The 20,417-nt window shown below is 56.7% G+C and overlaps 1 protein-coding gene across 1 annotated transcript in view; it reads left to right on the forward strand.

The window, feature by feature from the left end:
- Positions 1–20,417, forward strand: part of MYO7B (myosin VIIB) — an 88,940-nt gene that overhangs the window by 28,320 nt on the left and 40,203 nt on the right. Inside the window, 11 exon segments of the mRNA XM_008059866.1 lie at positions 1,282–1,435; positions 4,000–4,076; positions 5,052–5,171; positions 5,470–5,612; positions 7,912–8,122; positions 8,587–8,722; positions 13,502–13,665; positions 13,945–14,082; positions 16,475–16,627; positions 17,216–17,314; positions 18,550–18,644. Coding sequence (XP_008058057.1) covers positions 1,282–1,435; positions 4,000–4,076; positions 5,052–5,171; positions 5,470–5,612; positions 7,912–8,122; positions 8,587–8,722; positions 13,502–13,665; positions 13,945–14,082; positions 16,475–16,627; positions 17,216–17,314; positions 18,550–18,644 — 1,490 coding nt within the window.

Raw genomic sequence — 20,417 nt, forward strand, 5'->3', positions numbered from 1 at the left:
CGGGCCAGGCTCATGGGGGGGGGGCGGAGTGTCCCCTGCCCCGCCCCCTCCACTCCGTCCGGCCCTCTGTGCTGGGAATCTCCTTGCCAGTGTGCCTCCCGGTGCCCGCTGTTGCAGCTGTTCCGTGCTGGGCCTGGGTCTTTCCCCGCTAGCCGCATCTTCCTTTGCTCCCACTGCCCGCGGGGCCACAGGTTCACACGCCTCCTGCTTCTTGGTTTTGCCCAGTCGCCCGTTCTTGTAGATGCCCCTAGATCGTGAGCCCAGAAAGCCGGGCCCTTGCTGTGCTCCCCGCTGCCCCTGGGACTGTGCAGGGCTGCCGCCGTCACCCACGTCTGTTGGCCAGGGAGCGGACACATTCTGCCTCTGGGATCCCGGGCCTGCGCAGCCCTCTCCCCGGGGTCCCGCCCCCATGCCTTCCCCAGCCCCTGCTGGGACCGTGGTGGTAGTTTCCTCAAGGATCCCCCGTTGCCAGTCATGACCGCTGCACACCCACCCTGCAGCCACAGGCTCTTCCTGCAGGGCACATATGGCTGTCCACATCTCCTACGACACTGCTGCAGTGACTCCTGTGGCTTGTGATGCAGAAGTCCAAGCTCCTTTAATGGTTCCGAGTCCTTCCGAGACCTGACCCTGGGCTGACCGCTCCCTCCTCAGCTCTGGCCCTCAGTCCCCGCCCCTGCCTCCCACCTTTCTGCCCTGGGCTGCTCTGCGGATCCGTGACTGGGGCAGCCCAGGCACCTCCTCCAGGCAGCCCTTCCTCACGTCTCGATAGGGCTGGCCCTGGCTCCTTTGGTCTGGGCACATGGGACAGCCCATGACATGGTCACTTGCTCCTTGCTGACCCCTCCTGGAGGAGCCCCCAGGCTAGGGCCAGGCCTTGCCATTTCCTCATTCCCAGTGGGAAGCACAGGGCCTGGGCAGGGTGAGCCTTGGAAAGTGTCTGTCAAAGGTGCAACCCCACAGTGTTCCCCAGAGATGCACAAGGCAGGCTCAAGCGGCGATGGGTGTCACACAGAGGCTCAGAAAAGTGGAGCGGCTTGGTGGGGGTCTCACAGCGGTTACGCACCAGTGCTGGCTGCAGGGCCCAGGCACACTGTGGCTCAGATGCCGTGATCCAGCCTCTCAAAGGACTTTTGTGGATTCCCTGAGCTGGGGTCTCCCTGTGGCCCTGCAGGGTGCACCCAGAGCCTGTGAAGTGTGGTGTCACAGCCTGGCTGGCCCCGGGACGGAGGGGGTGGGGTGCAGGGCAGTCCCCGACGGCCGAGATGCCCTGTCCTGCAGGGGAACTGTACCTCTTGTGAGGGGTTGGACGACGCCCAGGACTACGCCCACATCCGCTCAGCCATGAAGATCCTCCTGTTCTCTGACTCCGAGAACTGGGACCTCAGCAAGCTGCTGGCTGCCGTTCTGCACCTGGGGAACCTGGAGTTTACGGGTAATGCTGGCTCTGCCTGACAGCACCTGCTGGGAAGGAGGGCCGGGGTCTGGGGGGGGAGGAGGAGACCCGTGGGCTCTCACAGAAGGGCCCACAGGTCATGTGGCCCAACCCTGTCCTGGAAAAACACACCTGACAGCTTTAGCTAGGATTTCGGAGGTCTCATGGAGTTAAGGGGAAGGCGCCGATGCTCAGAGCCCTCCAAAGCGGAGGCTTGAGCCAGTCATTCCCTGTTTTTTGCTGGGCGCCGAAGGTTAGCCTATCAGGGTGAGGGGGGACCAGAGCAAACAAATCCATGCATGATCTTGCAAACCAGTTTATAAGTGTTGAGGTGGCCTGGGGATTAAGGTATCCCCAAGCACTGGACAGGAGTTACAGTCCTCTCTGGAAGAAAATACCAGCTGTCTAGCTTGCAAATGGCTCCTTCAAATGTTTTTTCAGACACAACATCCAGCATGCAGCCAGAAAGAAAGAGTAATAAGGAAACAAGAACCAGCAGAAATCATAAGCAATAGCAAGGGTCCAGCACTGGGGATCTGTCAGCCCGGGCCCCTGGGGCCCCTCACCAGAATGGAAGCTGGTAGACACCAAGACTTCAGATACTGGGATTATTGGACACAGACTGCAGAGCAGCTCTGCTTGCTCCGATCAAGAAAAGGCGGAGCAAAGACTGAAAATTTAGACAGGGAACTGGGAACCATAAAGAGTGACATGACAGGTATTCAAAAGAACCACATAGAAATTCTAAAATCAAAAGAACAAGGCTGCCATCCCAGCACTCTTGGGAGGCCGAGGTGTGAGGATGGCTGGAGGAGCTTGAGGCTGAGGTGACCTGTGATCGTGCCCTGCACTGCTGCCTGGGGGACAGAGTGAGAAAAGTCACAAGAAGACAAAATAAAAGAGTGAAATAGCAAAAACGGCCTAAAAGCCGACTCTATGCAGGCAAAGAGGAAATGTGTGAGCTGGGAGGAAAGCCAAAAGGGACTGTGAGCGTAGTGCGGGAAGGCAGAAAGGGGCCAAGTGTGAGAGGGAAGGTGGGACCACGGGCTACAGCGAGCAGAGGTGCTGTGCCTTTCATGGGAGTGCCGAAGGAGGAGAGAGTGGAGCGGGCGGAGGCCCTATCTGAAGAACGCGTGGCTGGTCCTGGGACTCATGGGAGACATCCAGCACAGAGTAGGGAGAAGGCACAGAGCTGTCCGCACGCTTTTCTGGAACCAAGGAGTGTCCACGTGGCAGGCATGCGCTTAGACCAGGGTCTCACACCGTACGGGAGAGCACCCGCTCTGGCAGGTTGCAGCCGGGGTATCCGTCACCTACCAGCCGCCCGGGCGCTTTGACTAAGGAATGGTGGGTGCTAACTGGAAGTGGCCATTGGGCCTGGAAGATCTTTAGAAACATGATGCTGAGGAAGTGAAGCTAGGTCCAAGAAAGCTGACAGTTAGACTCCACACACCTCACATTTAAGCAGGAAGAATGAGGCTGGGCACGGTGGCCCACACCTGTCATCCCAGCACCTTGAGAGGCCGAGGTAGGAGACTGCTTGAGACCAGGAGTTCAAGACCCACTGAGCAACACAGGGAGACACTTGTCTCTTCAAAAAATTAAAACCTTGGCCAGGTGTAGTGGTACACGTCTGTATTCCCAGATCCTCCATAGGCTGAGGGAGGAGGATTGCTTGAGCCAGGAGGTCGAGGCTGCAGTTAGCCATGACTATGCCACTGCATTCCAGCCTGGGTAAGAGAGCGAGACCCTGTCTCAAAACTTAAAAAAAAGGCAAAATCAAGTGTGGTTTAGGGAGTCTATGGAGGTTACACAAAGGTAAAGAAAAGCAAGGAAGTGATTTCCATGAAAGCTGGAGGCGTGGTGACCTCCAGTGAGAGGAACAAGGTCTGAGCAAGCAGGGTCCTTGGGAGGATACACGGGCTGGAGACCTCAGTGGTGGTTACAGTGGAGTGGACTTCACTCACTGCAGCATAGCTTTGTGTTTTATGCGCTTTTAGATTTGCATGTTTCATTTCACATTTTCTTCAGTTTAAAAACACCCCCGACTCCCCTACCCTCAAGGTTGGCAGAGTCCTAAGGTGGCCTTTGACTGAAAGAGGAGGAACGGGGTGACTGCAATAGAGCTGGGCCTGGCTTACAGTTGGTGCTCCATTAATGCTTGCCTCCGGTGACTGAATGAATAGAGAGATGCCCAGGACCCTATGGACAACAGCATGGGTTGAAGGAGGCTGGTGGCTCTTCTTCCTTCATAGGTCTCACCTGGCAACCCTCCAGCACTGGTGCCTGGGTACCCCAATTCAGACTTCTCCCTTATCTTCGACCCAGGGTCCAGGCCTCTTCAAGTGGAGGAGCCATGGTCTGTCACATTCATTGGCAGCCAAGGCACTGGCACCTCATGGTCGTGGGGACGTTCACTCTTCACCCCAGGAGAGGCAATGGCTCCCATTGGCATAGTCACGAACGAGTGGGATGGGGGCTGCCACAGGCTCAGGCCTTCCTGGGTGCTCTGTCCCCTCGTTCCAGGCTGCTTCCCCACTCAGGGCTCCTGCCTCCCTTTCTAGCTGCGGTCTTCGAGAACCTGGACTCCTCAGACGTGATGGAGACACCCGCTTTTCCCATCGTGATGAAGTTGCTGGAGGTAGGGGCTGTGCGTCTGGCGACTTCCATTCTGGTGAGGGGCCCCGGGGCCTGGGCCGAGGGACCCCTGATGCCGGATCCTCATAATCCCACCCGGCCCCCGCCCTCTCCCAGGCTCTAAGTTCAACCCCAGGACCTTTCTGCTCACCGAGGGCAGACACCAGGGTGGGCACAGCATAAGCTGATCGTGAACAGAGCAGCGTGGGAAGTCTGCCTGGAACAGACATCTCTTCCCATTTCCGCAGCCCCTCCTGCCGGACCATGACCCTGGTCCCTAGACCCCCCTCTTGGGCCCCAACTCACCTCCGCCAGAACGACCCTGTCAGTGCCCTTGCCCCCCACCCCCAGGGCTCCCGAGAGTTGTGCTCTTCTGGAAAAGCAGACTGAGCTAGCCCATTACTATGGAGCTGAATGGCACCTTGGCTCTCGGAGGTGCTGCAGGCACCAGGCGGGGAGACACCACTCGCTGAGGACACGGTGGCATCCTCCGTGTCACATCCCACCGACAGTTCTGGTGGGAAACTAGCAGAATCAGAGGCAAAAACAAAAGTGTCCTTAGACACTTTGGGTTTTGCAGTTCCTGTCTTCCCTGTGTCAGGGGAGGGCCTGGCCCTTCCAGACTTCCCTTGTGGCTTCAGGCCTTCGGCTCCAGGTGGGGCAGTTTTCACTGGGATGTACCCGAGGCCCAGCCTCAGTGCCCTCCCTGAGCCTGGCTTTTCAAGGCCTGCCTGGTGGCCTGCTTCTTCCCCCGGCCCCAGGAGACCGGCACACTTGGGCTCAGCGAGTTGGAGCATACGCTTCGAATGCTCTGTGCCCGGCACGCCTGCGACCTTGGCTGTGGCCCCCATCCAGCCTGGCCCTGGTCTCAGGCACCACCTGCCCTGGTCTTGAGTGGGAGCAAGACGTGGCAGAAGCCGGGCTGAGTCAGGCCAGACCTGCTCTGCAGGTGTGAGGCAGCCCCCGCCTGCCTTCCCAGGTGCAGCACCAGGCGCTCCGGGACTGTCTGATCAAGCACACCATCCTCATCCGCGGGGAGTACGTCACCAGGCCCCTGAACAGCACCCAGGCGGCAGACCGGAGGGACGCCTTTGTCAAGGTGCAGAGCTGTGGGGGCAGGGTCCGTGTGTCTAGTATAGACTACCACTCTGCTCCTTACCCTGCTGGTGGAGCGCAGAAAGGATCGGGGGCTCTGGACAGGCCTCAGCTCCACTGGTCACCTGCCTGGTGATCATGGTCTCCCAGCCTCCGGGGCCTTGGTTTCTTGCCTTTAAAGCGGGGCTAACACCCTCAGTGGATTCATGGTATCTGGCCCGCACCAGCCTTGCGGGTGAACTTGGCAAAGGGGCAGCCTTGCCCTGTGCCACAAAGCCCAGCTTCCCTCCATGTCGGTCCAGGGCATCTACGGGCACCTCTTCCTATGGATCGTCAAGAAGATCAACGCCGCCATCTTCACACCGCCTGCGCAGGACCCCAGAAATGTGCGGAGGGCCATCGGTCTTCTGGACATATTTGGCTTTGAAAATTTCCAGAACAACAGGTATGAGCGCCTAAGGTTTCAGCCCAAACGCGTTCAGGAGACAGAAGGGGAACCGCTCTTCTCTAGCGAGCAAGCTGGGGGTGGCCCCAGCCCTCCAGGGTGCGTGAATTTGCGAGCAGGCCCCAGCGTTTCTGCACGTGGTGGCCCGCGGGCGCCCACCAGCACCCCGGCGTCCAGAGAAGGCTGCACTGCTGCAGGCCCCTCCCGGGGTCAGGCTACAACCCCGCCTCAGCTGCCCCTCCTGCGCCACCTGCCTTCCTCATGACAGCTGAGGCGGTTCAGCTGCATCTCCGGGTGGGCTCTACCTAGGCTCTACCTAGGGGACTCTGGGGCATGGGTGTGGCCCCTCTGACCTTTGAGTTGGGGTGGGGGTGTAAGGCAGGACAGGACGCCTCCCACCCAGTGTCCCAGTGTCCTCTCGCCCCAGACTGGAAGCTGAAGAGCTGCAACCAGGAGGCAGGTCAGAAACTTGCCCCGGTGTGTGTGTAGCGAAGGCCGGTGGGGGCAGACGCAGTGCTGAAGGGACCAGGCAGGGCAGCCAGACCAGGCCAGGTGATGCTCAGGCCCTGCGACAAGCGAGGACAGGGCCAGCAGGCGGGTGGCATTCTGGAGCAGTCTAGCCGGCCGAGGCCTTATTGAAAGGGCTCGGGGGGGACAGAGGCTGGCCACTGGCCGCAAGAAGCAGAGGCCTCTGGACACTGTCTGAGGAGCCAAGGGGCTCGTGTGGCCTTGGTGTGCCCCGCCCAAGGCCTGTTTCTAAGGGACGTGTGACCGGGAAGTGGTTCAGAAGGCTTCCTTGGAGAGCCAGGATTGTAACGACACAGTCCGGTACAAACGCAGGCAGGCGGGAACTCGGCCCCTCGGGACCCGCGAGGGCAGGGGCTGGGTGAAGGGCCGGGGCCTGCTCTCTGCGGCCAGGCGGGAGGGGCAAGGCTGCCAGAGCTCGGCAGAACGCACCAGGAGCTCTGAGGGCAGGGACACGTGAGTGTGTCCGGTCCGTGAGACGGGTGAGCCACCCATGCCCCTCTGAGCATTTTGGAGGTGGGTGAGGGGCCGGTTCTAGGAGACCAGGCCACATATGCAAGGGCCCCCTCCTGGACAGAGGACGTCAGTAGTGACCCGCTGGTTTGTGTGGGGCTGCAGCATGGGGCCTTACAGGAGGTGCTGCTGGGTCCCTCCCCGGTCACGCCTACTGTGAGGGTCATCAAGGGACTCGAAGCCGTGTGCTGGGCGTGGGGGCACTGCGGGCTGTTCCCGCCCCACTTGGGGTAGTGGATGTTGAGCAAGCAGTCTCGGGTATGCTGAGGCCCTCCTAGGGAGCAAGCCATCGCGAGGAAAGCTGCCTAAGAGAGGCCCGGAAATCGGCAGGATGACCTGGGTAATGAGGAGAGGGGGAGCAGTACTGCGTGGGGGCCCAGAGGGAGGAAAGTCAGGTGCATTCTGAGTGCTTGAGGATGTCCAGGGTGGTGGAGAGCAGCCAGGTGAGGCGGGCGAGGTGGGCGGGGCTTTCTGCTGGGGTCACCGTCTGGATTGTGAAAGTGGTGGGAAGCCGCAGGGAGGAAAGTGATCAGGCCTGCAGCCAGAAATTGCCCTCGGGGGCCATGTGGAGAAGAGCCATGAGGCCATCACGGGGCCTGGGTGGGCCAGTAAGGCCTGGACTGGGAAGCAGTGTGGGGCAGAAGGAAGCAGAAAGATCCTTCTGTTTGTTGGCGACTGGGGGAACTGGAGGAGGGGAACAGAGAGGCCTCAAGCAGGACTCCTTTATTTCTGACTTAAACTTAAGGGTGGGAGTGGGTGGGTCATCTCCCAAGGCAGGGAACCCAGGAGGAAGGGCAGGCTGGAGGATGTCTGGTTAATGCAGAGAGGCCTGGCAGCCACTCCTGGTCTCCGAAGCTCCTTCCAGCACCAAGGCCACTTGCCCATTAAGGTAAGGGCTGGGGCTGCTGGTGTGTGCTCAGCACCACAAGGAGGGACAAGTGTCGGGACAAGGAGGCTGGTCCAGGACCCCACAGAGCCTGAGTGAACTAAAGGTGAAGACTTGCTGATGTGTGGTGCCTTCTTGTCTCTCAATCTGTTTGCCGTGGGGTGGAGGAGGTGTCGGTAATGGAGGCAGAGAGAGGGGAGGTGTGCAGGGAAGTGCGTGCGTCTGTGGACATGGGGGCTCCATGTGTGCAGGCCTGTGCATCTGTGGGCACATTCGATGTGGCTGTGCGCAGACGGCTGGTGATCCCGCGGCCCCATCCTGCGGCTAGGGGGACTGGCCGGCCTCACCATCCTGGGCTGGGCGTTGCCTCCACAGCTTCGAGCAGCTCTGCATCAACTTGGCCAACGAGCACCTGCAGCAGTTCTTTGTGCAGCACGTGTTCACCATGGAGCAGGAGGAGTACCGCTCGGAGAACATTGCCTGGGACTACATCCACTACGCCGACAACCGGCCCACCCTGGACCTGCTGGTCCTCAAGCCCCTGAGCGTCATCTCCCTGCTCGACGAGGAGAGCCGCTTCCCACAGGTGCACGTCTGGGCTGACGGGTGGCAGGCGAGACCCTGCTCATGGGTTTCCGCTTCGAGGCTGGGAAACTCCTCTGGGTGGCCCTCTAGTTTGCAGAGCTGCTGGAACCCCTGCCGGGAAGAAGCAGTAGGGCACCAGTCTGACCAGACACTCCTTTCCTTCAAGCCCGCCTCAGCCCTGCCTCCTGCAGGAAGCCTTCTCTGACTGCTGGGGCACCTGACAGTTGTATAGAGGGTGGAATGGGATTGCTGAGGGCGGCAGACCCAGCCTCTCCTCCTAGGTTGGCTCTCACTCGCAGCAACAAGTCACTGACCCCTGGGCATTGGCTTCCTGTAGAGAGGTCCTCAGTCATTCTGAGCCCAGTTTGCTTCGCCCCGTGAGGGCACCTCTGAGTCTCTTGGGTTGGCCACCCAACGTGGCTGGACTCTGGAACCTCAGCTCATAGGGTGTCTGGGTTCTTCCAGGGTACAGATGCCACCCTGCTGCAAAAACTGAACAGCGTCCACACCAACAACAAGGCCTTCCTGCAGTCCAGGAACATCCATGACACCAGGTTTGGCATTGCTCACTTTGCCGGCCAGGTGTACTACCAGGCAGAAGGTGGGTGTAGCTCCTCTCACACCCTTCCTAATCTGGATAAGCCTCCTGGGACCATGGAAAGGAGGCCAAGAGGCGTTTATTTTGCAGATCTCACAGTGGGGCAGAGGGATGAGTAGTATGGCTTCCACTGGAGGGAGAAAATGGAGTGGACCAGGCTTGTTTTGCTTAATTAATTAATTAATTAATTAATTTATTTATTTATTTTTGAGTTGGAGTCTCACTCGGCTGCCCAGACTGGAGTGCAGTGGCCGCTCCCGGCCACCGCAGCCTCGACCTGCTGGGCTCCGGCGATCCTTCCGCCTCAGCCTTCCAGTAGCCAGAATTACAGGCGCGCGCTACCACGCCCAGCTGATTTTTTTGATTTATTGTAGAGATGAGGTCTTGCTGCCCAGGTGGGTCTCGAACCCGCGGGCTCAGGCAATCCACTCACCTCAGCCTCCCAAAGGCGCGGGATTACAGGCTGAGCCACCGAGCCCGGCTTGCTTTAATTTTTAATACTAGCTCTATTGAGATATAATTCACATACCACAGGACTCACCCATTATAAGTGTGCATCTCAGTGGCGTTTAGTATATTCACAGAGTGTATTCACGAACACCACAGTTTTAGAGCATTTTCATCGCCCCAAAAGAAACCTCCCATGAACAGTCACTCCTCATTTCCCCTCAACCCTAGGCTGCAACTAATTTCTATCTCTGGATTTGCCTGTTCTTGACACATCATATAAGTGGAACAATATGACACGTGGTCTTTTGTGACTGATTTATTTCATGCCACATAGTGTTTTCAAGGTTCATTCATGCTGTACCATTTCTTTGTATTGCAGAATAATTTTCCGTTGTATAGATATACCTTACCACCTCATCAACTGGTGGATATTTGGGTTGTTTCCACTTTCTGCTATTAAGGATAATGCTGCTCTGAGCATCCGTACACAAGCTTCCATGTGGACATATGTTTTCATTTCTCCTGGGCATATACCTAGGATAGTGTTGGATCATATAGTAATCCTACATTTAACCCTTTGAGTAGCTACCAAACCATTTTCCAAAGTGGCTGCAACATTTTACATTCCCTCCAGCTGTGTATGAGGGTTCCAGTTTCTCCATGTCTTCCCCAACACATGTTGTCATATCTCTTTTTTGTTGTAGTCATTCTAGTGGTGCGAAGTGGCGTCTCAGTGTTATTTCAGTTTGCATTTCCCTCATGGCTCAAGATGTTGAGCATCTCCTCATGTGCTTGTCGGCCACCTGCATCTCTTCTTTGGAGGGATGTCTACTTAAATGCCCTGCCTGGCCTTCACAGGGTTGTCTTCTTGTTGAGTTGTAAGAGTTCTTTCTATATTCTGGATACAAGTACCTAATACCTGATTTGTAAATGTTTTTCCATCCTGTGGATTGTCTTTTTGCTTTCCTGATGATGTCCTTTGAAGCACAAAAGACTGTCATTTGGAAGAAGTTGCCTTATTAATTTTTCTTTTGTTGTTTTTTTCATATCTAAGAGCCCACTGTCAAATCCAAGGTCATAAAGGTTTACCCCTATTTTTTCTTTTTCTTCTAAGAGTTTTTTAATGTTCGCTTTTACATTTAGGTCTTGGACTCATTTCGAGGCAATCTTTTGATATATTGAGGGAGAGTCAGTAATGGTTTTGCTTGGAGAAATAAAGGTCTGAGGTGGTCAACCTAAGAGTGTGCTTAGAAAAGTGTGAAAAGAGACCAGTGTGCTGCTGTGGTCAGGAAAGTGGCAGGGGACCGGGGGAAGGGCAGAGGGTCCCTTTCTGTGGCTTGTGTGGAGAAATGAGGAGGTGCTCAGGTCTATTTAAGTGGAGGAGGAATCCAGGGATGATCTTTTGGGCAAGGGCTGGTATTTCATAGAAGGGGTGACGTGCTGGGAGGTTACAGGGAGATGGGAATGTTCTAGTCTGAGTCACGCTCAGCTGCTCTTCCTCCATGCCAGTAAATCAAGGGGCAGGGAACTCTTGAAAGTTTATTTCTAAATTCAAATCCCGGAGCAGATCTGGGTTTCTGGCCTTTTTAAAAAGTAGTTAAATTTTAATGCTCTCCCTTCAAGTTTTACAGTCCACTTTTAGAAGTCCAGGGTAGTTGGTTCACTGACCACGTGACTAGCAGAGCATTGTATAGAATTTAAGTTACAGCCTCGTTTTGTCAATAATGACATTTGTGATCTGCATTTCCCAGCACCGGTTACACCAGGCAGAGGTGTTAATCAAAAGGCCATAGAGCAGGGGTCCTCAAACTTTTAAAACAGGGGGCCAGTTCACTGTCCCTCAGACCGTTGGAGGCATGGACTATAGTTTAAAAAAAAACTGTGAACAAATTCCTATGCACACTGCACATATCTTATTTTGAAGTGACAAAACAAAATGGGAACAAATACAATATTTAAAATAAAGAACAAGTAAAGTTCAATCAACAAACTTACCAGAATTTCAATGCTCTCTCAGTTAACTATGGTCCTGCTGTTGGCTAATGAGATGGTCAATGGTCAATATCCGGTTCCATATTTGTCACTGCTAGTCTTAACAAGTGATGCAAGTGTGCATCAGTTAGTCTAGACTGAGAGGAGGAGTCGCGAGACACAGAGAATGAGGGGAGTCGGAGAGTGCGACGCACATTCCACACATGCGCACTGCCGCCCGGATGAGTCGGCTGCTAGGCAGGACAGGCAGCCGCGGCAAAAACACCCGGTGGGCCGGATAAATGTCCTCGGCGGGCCGCATGTGGCCCCGCGGGCCGTAGTTTGAGGACCCCTGCCATAGAGTAAAGGTAGTTTATAGGGCCTAAGACATCACACTACTACGTGTTGTTACACACAAAAAGGATACGCATCACAAGACTTATGATTCCCCTGTTACTATATTGTTCAGACGTATGACTACTAAGAAGAGGGAGTCAATGGGGATTTACCTCTCTCAGTTAAGTGGGTACCATGTTTAGGGAAGTCAAGAATTCTTTGAAGTTACTTGCTGGGGTGCAGGGGAGATAAGGGGCCGTGCCCCTTTTGTTGACCTTCAGGAATGTGGGTGCATGCAGGCCCACTCGATCCCCGGCCATGCCCTTCTCTAGGGTTGTGGTAATGTGGACAGACAGTGGTAAGTCTCTGTATCAGGAAGATGGGGTGGCTCCCTCCTAATTCCTGCCAGATCCTGGCTCTGGGCTCTTCAGAAAGGGAGAGGCCAGATCCGATAGGACCTGCAGGGTCCTGGGACAGATGGAAGACAGCAAGCCTGCGGCCCAACCTCTCCTGGGAAAGGCAAGGCTGAGTTTATTTTCTGAAGTGACATGAGACTTACACGGATGCCAAGATTGAGGTAGCTTCTTTTCGCTTTCTGACTGCAACATTCTAGAAGTATTCACTCAAGCTAAGCCTTCTGGTCCTTACTTTGGGTCCCTGCTCTGCCGCCGGCTTCAGCTCCACTGACCGTGCCTACACAGGGTTGAGTTCAGGAGTGCTCAGTTCCTCCCCAACACCCAAGGAGCCCCCCTGCCCAGGGCAGGGAGGGCTCTGCCTGAGCCTCAAGGTGCAGGTGTCACCGTGTCTGCCTTGCCCAACACCGGTGGCTGCTCCCCTCACAGGCACCTGCAGGCAGAGGCGGGCACAGGCTCCCGCCCCTCTCCCCTCCCTCATCTCAGCCTCCCAGACCCACACCAGGCCATGCAGGCGAGCACAGCGCGTGACACTAGAAGGTGGAGGAACTTCGAGGGAGCAAAGTGGAGAGAAGGGCCAGGGGTGTGCCCTTGGGAGTCTGTCCTCAGAGACCTCGGTGCCCTTGGGAGTCTGTCTTCAGCTGCCTGGCCACATCTGAGCTGGCTTTGAGGAGCAGCATCTTCAGTGCCTTCTCTGTGTGGTTCTGTTCCTACTGCAGGGACAGGCCGTTCTTACTCTGACTGGAGGGGAGATGTGGGAATTCTCACCTCCTGGAGTCATGCTCAGTAACAGAAGCACAGACTAGAGGATCCAACAACAGAGATTATTGCTGCCCAGGTCTGGAGGCTGGACGTGTGAGATCAAGGTGTCAGCAGGGTTGATCCCTTCTGACTCTCCTTGGTGTGTAGACGGCCAACTTGTGTTCTTACACGACCTTCTCTCTGTGTGTATCTGTGCCCTCATTCCTCTTCTTAACTTTTTCTTAAACAAGGCAGTTTCTTGCTCTGCCAGCCAGGCCGGGGTGCAGTGGCCATCAGCGCCCAGCAGCCTCCAACCTCCACCAGGTGCTGGGATCACAGGCGAGCCACCACACCCAGCCCCGATCGCCTCTTCTTATCATGACTCTAGGGCCCACCTCATGACGTCGTTTTGCCTTCATCACCCCGTGGGAGGCCCTTTCTCCACACACAGTCACATTCTGTTGTACAGAGGGTTAGGGATTCGGCATAGGAACTTGAAGGGACACAGTTCAGCCCGTAACGCTGCCCTTCCTCCATTTCTGGAGGCTCAGTCTTCTGGCTAGAGGTGCCTCAGCCCTAGCAGGAACTCCCAAGGCCCTAGAGCAGCGGGTGGTGGAGGCTCAGATGAGGGGCATTGGCGTGAGAATGGGGGGCTGGGGGGTAGAGCGTTTAGAGGGTAGAGGCCAATGGATTCTGGGGAGAGGGGTGGGGCTGTGCCTGGGTGGAGGGGCCGAGAGCATGGCTTCAGTGGGGTCGGTGCGAGTGTGGCTCCACCAGACATCCCGTGACCCCACCCCATTGCTCTCTTCTTCCCTGGGGTGGGTGGTGATAGCCGCACTAGACCGCCAGATGGGCCCTGCTGTCCCCACAGGCTTCCTGGAGAAAAACCGGGATGTGCTGAGCACAGACATCCTCACACTGGTTCACTCCTCCAAAAACAAATTCCTGAAGGAGATATTCAACCTGGAGTCAGCAGAGACCAAGAGGGGCCACGGGACCATCCGCCAGGCAAAGACAGGAAGCCAGCTCTTCAAGGTGGGTTCCTGGTCATGCTCCCAGGTCTCTTACCCCTGGAAGCCAAAGGCCAGACAGATGTGCACAGGGAAGACTATTTCCCTCGTCTCTGGGCCCCCAGCACATTCCTGGGGCCTACACACAGCAGGCACTGGGAAACTGTGATGGATGGATGGATGCAGAGACGGATGCACTGCCCAGTTGCGGGCCCTGGTTGCATCTCTCACCGTGCTGGGGGTCAGCCGTGTCCCAGGTTGCTTCTCCCCAGACCCGGCTTATGCCCTGTGCTTCTGTCCACAGTCTGCAGACTCGGCCAAGCGACCCTCCACCTTGGCAGGCCAGTTCAAGCAGTCCCTGGACCAGCTGATGAAAATCCTGACCAACTGCCAGCCCTACTTCATCCGCTGCATCAAGCCCAATGAATACAAGAAGCCACTGGTAACAAGGCGGGGCTAGGGGGGCAGGGAGGGAGGGGAGTGGGTAAGTCTGACGGCCTCCGGGCTGCACTTACTCCCTCTGCCAGAGGCTGGCCAGTGTTGGAGCTGTTATCTGCCCCCACCTTACAGACGGGGACACTGGGGTAAGGGGACAAGTCTAGGACATTTGCAGGCCAGTGACCTGCAGGGCTTGGATCACTCAGACGATGTTCTCTTAGCCCACCGTGCATCTTCTGCTTGTGCTTGGCCAGGCTTTTCCTGGTTTTCTCTTCCAGGAAGTCAGACTCGCTCCTGCCTGGAGGGTTGCAGCGAAGGTTGGGGCTTGTTTGCAATACATCTCCCACATGTAAACCACACTCAGTAAGTGGCAGCAACCAGTGCTAGGACTTTAGAGGCTGACACCACTCCTGGTCTCTGAGCCCTGCAGGGGTGCAGCCCTCAGAGAGGTGGCTTCATCTGGTATGCATGGTGAAGGGTTTGGAGTCCACTGCCTGCCCATCCAGGAGTGCCATCTTCATGGGCTGGGGGAAGCACACCCAGAGGCTGAAAATACAGGGAGTTCCCCAGACAGGAAAGGATAGAAAATGGCTCAAAAACATAAAGAAATAAAAATATTACATTAAATAAAGTGCCTTTTTAAAAAGAATAAAACTATATGAAAATGGGTTTGGTCTGGCATGCTGGTTCATGCCCACAGTCCCAGCAATTGAGAAAGTCGAGGCAGGGGCATCTCTTGCGCCCACGAGTTTGAGAGCAGCCTTGGCGACATAATAAGACCCAGACTCTCTAAAAACAAAATGTTTTTTTGCATGGTAGCATGCATCTGTAGTCCTAGCTATATGGAAGACTGAGGCAGGAAGATCGTTTGCGCCCAGGAGGTTGAGGCTGCAGTGAGCTATAATCCCAACGCTGCACTCCAGCCTGGGTAACAGAGAAAGACCCTGTCTCTAACGAAAAAAACAAATGGGGTTTGTCCTATGAAATCCGGGCTGTATCTTCCTTGTAGTCACAACAGGCAGATGTGAGGTGATTTCTCTTATTCCCCGACTGCTGGGAAGTTGATTGTGCTTCCACAGACCCTTGGCCCATGCCCACCCTGACCACCTTGGGAGCTGCAGGACAGGCGGGCAGGCTGCTGCTCTAGTGTCGGGGTGCCTCTGGCTGGGATGTCTCTCAGTGGTGGCAGCTGCCCTGCTCTAGGGTGTGTAGGGGAAACCCAGGCCGTGGGGCCGTGCAGGCTTGGGGTTTGCGCCCTGGGTCAGCCCTTCAGACTCGTGCCACATCTTTAATCAGAGCCAATCACCCGCACCATGTAGGGCTGTTGTCAAGACTGAGTGAGAAACTACGCCCACAGGAAATATTCAGTAAAGAGCAGCTAACCGCTTACCCAAGGCTCCCCATGGCCAGTACCCCACAGGCAGTGCGCTCCGTGGCCCTCAGTGCTTGCAGCTGATGTAACAGTGCTTGCTGGTGGGCTGGCCTGATGAGCAGGTGTTTCCTCGAGTCTCCCAGAGACTCCTGGCTCATAGTTCTGCGGGGCTCACTGGAGGCCAATCCGTGGCGGAGCCTTGGGTCACCGTGGAAGACGGACACCTAGGGAAGGGCATCACGCCCAGTTCCTCTCTGCCAGCCTCACCGGCCTCCAGGCTGGGGACAGCTTAGCTCCCTACGGCCAAGTCCCGCTCCAGGTCTTGGGGTGTCCAACCTCCATCTTGGGGAGAGACTAAATTGACTAGAGGATATTCTACCTCTAAGTGGCAGATTTATTTCCTCACTCCTCCACGGTGTGGGAGGCACCATGACGCTGTCAGCACTCAGGGCAGTACCCAGCCAAGCCTGACGAAGGCAGGGTGCTTCTGAGCATTTTCTTTTTTCTTTTATTTTGAGTTGGAGTCTCACTCCGTCACTCAGACTGAAGTGCAGTGGCTGCTCCCGGCCAGCGCAGCCTCGACCTGCCGGGCTCCGGCGATCCTTCCGCCTCAGCCTTCCGAGTAGCTGCAACCACAGGCGCGCACTACCACGCCCGGCTAGTTTTTGATTTATTGTAGAGATGAGGTCTTGCCAAGTTGCCCAGGCGGGTCACGAACCGCTTCTGAGCATTTTCAACAGGCCTGCGCGAATGCCGTTCTACCCATAGCACCCGGCATATCTTGGGAGTCGCAGGAGTGTCGTGTTCTCATGTGTGCCATAGTTCTGTTACTGATTTTTGTCCCCTCAGGAGCAATGTGTGGACTTTTCAGCTACTTCTACTCCTCTCTTCAAAGTGTGGTTTTGACGAAATCACGTGTTTGTTTAGCTCTTTTTCTCTCTGGGCCCCGGGGCAACATTCACGGCCCGACAGTGGGTGCAGGAAGGATGGGTGGCACTGGGTCAGCACCCTGTGTCGCCCACAGCTCTTCGATCGGGAGCTGTGCCTGCGGCAGCTGCGCTACTCGGGCATGATGGAGACCGTGCACATCCGCAAGTCGGGCTTCCCCATCCGCTACACGTTCCCAGAGTTCTCGCAAAGGTTTCATGTGCTGCTGCCCAGTGCTGTGCGCTTGCAGGTCAGCACAACCCCTCCTCGTCATTCCCTGCCACCACGGCCACCTGCCGCCTCAGGACCAGGGCACATCCCACTGTCCTCCTGGGCCCAGGGCCCCAGCCTGGAGATGGCTCTGTCTTCCTTGCCCCTCCTCTCTTGCTCTCCCAGAGCTGAAAAGGGAGGGGCTCGCCCCAGGATCGAGTGATGCTTGGGACTGCAGCTGTGCCTTCCAGGACCTGTCCGCAACCCCCCTGGACCAGGTGGCTGCTTTCCAGCATCCTGGGGGCAGAATGGCAGGGAGCTGCGGTGTGGCCGGTCCTCCCTGTCCTGCCTCCAGCCTCAGCCTTCGTGGAGATGGACCTGGCCTGGGGCCCAGCACCTCACCGTGCACCGAGGCCTGGGCCTGGCAAAGCCCGGAACCTTGGGAGCCTGGGCCCTGAGTGCTCCCTGGCCCTGCCCCTTGATCCGAGGTCCCTGTTGTTCCTGTGCCTGACAGCCTAGCCTGGGGGAGGGGGAGGAGGAGGAGGAGAAGGAAGACGTGGGCACTCAGCAAACCTCCCTTGGGGGTCTCTCCCCACCTTCTACTGAGCCGCCCTGTTTTCCTTGGCAGCTGCGAGACAAGTTCCGCCAGATGGCCCTGGACATCGCTAACAGGTGGCTGGAGACAGACAAAGACTGGAAAGTGGGAAGGACCAAAATTTTTCTGAAGGTGAGATGCTGAGGACCAGCTGGCATCAGATTCCTGGAGTGTGTGGGGCTGATGAACCCCGGCACCGGCCCGCCGGCCACTGGGTGGCATCGGCTTATACACCCCGAGCCAGCACCTCTGGCCCCTGCTCCAAGCATGAAGGCCCCCAGCCTCAGGGCAGCCCCAGGTGTAGAAAGTCATTCTAGGAGGCAGTTGAGGCAGGTTGGGGGCAGGGGGAGCAGAGGGGAGGGTCGGCCCAGCCTGCAGTTGGGCATGTGAGGCCAGCAGAGAGAACATCCCGGGAGGCTTCTCTGAGAGGGTGCACTAGGGCAGGGCCTGAGGATACGGGAAGGCACCTCCCAGCCACGCACAAAAGCACCAAGAAGTGCAGGGTGGGCTCCTAGCATCTGGAGACCAGGCCTCCGTCGCGCCAGGAGCCACAGCCTTCAGCAAGGTTCTTGGTCGCACCGGGCAGGCTCATACTCTCCGGAGCTGGGAGAGTTGGTGCTTCAGTGCAGGATGCAGTGTGTTGACTCCCCGGGAAGTGACTCAACCTTGGGAGGCTTGGGTGGGCATCGCCACCACCTGCCTCCCCCGCAGCATGCAGAGAGCCTGGGGTCATGCAGAGGCAGCCTCGTGGCCCTCCGTGATTGCCAGGTGCGTCAGCGAGCCACCAGGGAGAGAACCTCCTGACCCCTTGGCCTCCGAAGGGTGGGGTGGGACAGTACAGTGAGAAGGAGGAGGACGAAGAGATCAGAGCTGGAGGACCCCCTGCCGGCTCTCCCGGCCCGAAGCCCCCGCCACATCCCTGCTGCCCTGTCCTTTTCCCCCATGGTGCTTGCTTACCCACCCTCATCTGTCCCCAGAGGGACCTCCCGGCCCTGGTCCTCCAGCCGGTCTGTCTGGCCATCTATCCTTGTATTAGTTCTGGTTGTGCTGGGGCTTGGGGGCTCAGATGGGAAGGAAACGTAGAGGGGCTTCTGGCTTGGTTGGGCGTGTGAGGCCAGCAGAGAGAACATCCCAGGGTCCTGCCCAGCAGGAAGGGACAGGCAGCGAGGGCCCCAGAGGCAGAGAGGTGAGGGTGCCGTGGTTGCAGCTCCTGTCTCTGAGCCAAGCGGGCCAACTGGAGGGTCCCTTCCCTGCCTTCCCTCCTGGGGGCAGTCTGAGGGACACTGCCATCCTGAGACGGGCTGCTCCGGCGGGGGGGGGGGGCTGAGCGCCGGGCAGCTCCCTGAGGGCGTCTCTCCCGATCCCAGGACCATCAGGACACCCTGCTGGAGATGCAGAGGAGCCAGGCCCTGGACCGCGCCGCCATCAGCATCCAGAGAGTCCTACGGGGCTACAGACACAGGTGCCAACTCTGCCCAGCGCTCCCCTGGGCCAGTGTCCCTGAGCAGGCCTGCAGCCCAGAGAGCTTGTTCCTGCCGGGCACTCCGTGGGGTCGTGAGGTCTCTCGAGACCTCCCGACCAGAGACACTGCAGCCTCTGTTGGCCAGAGCGCTCTAGTACGTGCCTGGAATGTTGGTTGGAAAAACCAAAAGCCGCTCCGCAAGCGAGAGGCAGGAGCCGAGCGAGCGAAGCATGGTCTCTGCTCTCAGAGTTTTGCTGTTCTGCTTCCGTGGTCTCGGAGCACGTGGGTTTGGGTAATGAGGTAGTTTGGTTTTGGAGGGGAAGAAACCCCCTGGCGTTGCCTCGGGTCGTCGGTCCGTAGGAAAGTAGTGCCAGCCGAGTTTCAAGCCAGGTTCAGCCCATCAGTCGTGCTGCCGCCCCTCCACACCCCCCGCCCTCGTCTGGAGGGCTTTGAAGACAATGCCGTGTCTGCCCTGAGCCAGCCCAGTGGCTTGTCACCAGCCAAGGGAAGGGGTGGAAACCCAGGCATGAGGGGATGGGAGAGTGTGGGCGCAGAGAGCAGGCAGGAGGCAGGGCCTCTGGCCCATGAGCCGGAGGGGCAGCTCTGTGGCTGGGAGGCCAGAGACCGGCTCAGAGGGCCAGACCCTGGTGCCCCGAGCTCAGGGCCACAGGCAGCCTCTAGCCAAGTCCTTCCAGCCCAGTCCGAGGCAAGGCAGTCTGGCCGCCCGGACTCTCAGACATTTTTAATTAAACTTTTGAAGTCACTTTAAATCCATGGGCAGTTGTGAGCAACAGCGGAGAGATGCCCGCGTGTTCTTCACCCGGTTTCCCCAGTGACAGCATCTCACAAAACGGTAGCAGAGCAGCCCAGACGGGATACCGACGCGGATGCGGTCAAGACACAGGGCGTTCCTGCCTCCCCAGGATCCTCTTGCTGCCCTTCCAGAGCCACACCCACCTGCCGTCCACCCCGGCTTCTTCTTGGCCCCTGCCCACCGCTAACCTGCTTATTTCTGTAGTTTTGCTATTTCAGAAACACTTTCCGAATGAAATTGTATAGCATGCGGCTTATGGGATGGACTTTCTCCCCCTCAGCATATTTCTCTGGAGACTCATCCAGATCGCTGCTCACATCGATATTTTGTTCCTTGTTACTGCTGACCAGTATCCTACAGGATGGACACACTGCAGATGGGACCATTCACCATCGAAGGATATCAGGGCTGTTTTCGGTTTTGGGCTTTTACAAATAAAGCTGCTGTGGACATTTGTGAGGTTTCTAAGGGAACATAAGTTGCCATTTCTCTGGGACAAGTGCCTAGGAGAGCAACTGCTGAGTCATGTGGTAGCTGCATGTTTTGCTTTTTAAGAAACTGCCAAATGGTTTTAGAGAGTGGCTGTACCATTTTACATTCCTACCAGCAGTGCATCACTTACTCAATTTCTCTGCATCTTTGCTGACATGTAATGTTGTCACTGTTTTTTATTTTCACAATTCTGATAGGTGTGCAATGAAATCTCATTGTGGTTATAATTTACATTTCCTGATGGTGAATATATTTTCCCGTGCTTATTTACCACAAGACTGTTTCTGCTTAGTGAACTGTCTGTGCATGTTGCTTGCCCATTTTCTAGTTGGATCCTTTGTTGAGTTTTGAGATTTCTTTATAGGTTCTAGACTCTATTTCTTTAATGGCTATGTGGTTTGAAAGTATTTTTCTCCCAGCCTGTAGTTTGTCTTTTTACCTTCTTAACAGTGTCTTTCCTGAGCTAA

Source organism: Carlito syrichta, unplaced genomic scaffold (assembly GCF_000164805.1).
Source record: "Carlito syrichta isolate Samal-C Ts95f unplaced genomic scaffold, Tarsius_syrichta-2.0.1 Scaffold304402, whole genome shotgun sequence".
NCBI classification, from domain to species: domain Eukaryota; kingdom Metazoa; phylum Chordata; class Mammalia; order Primates; family Tarsiidae; genus Carlito; species Carlito syrichta.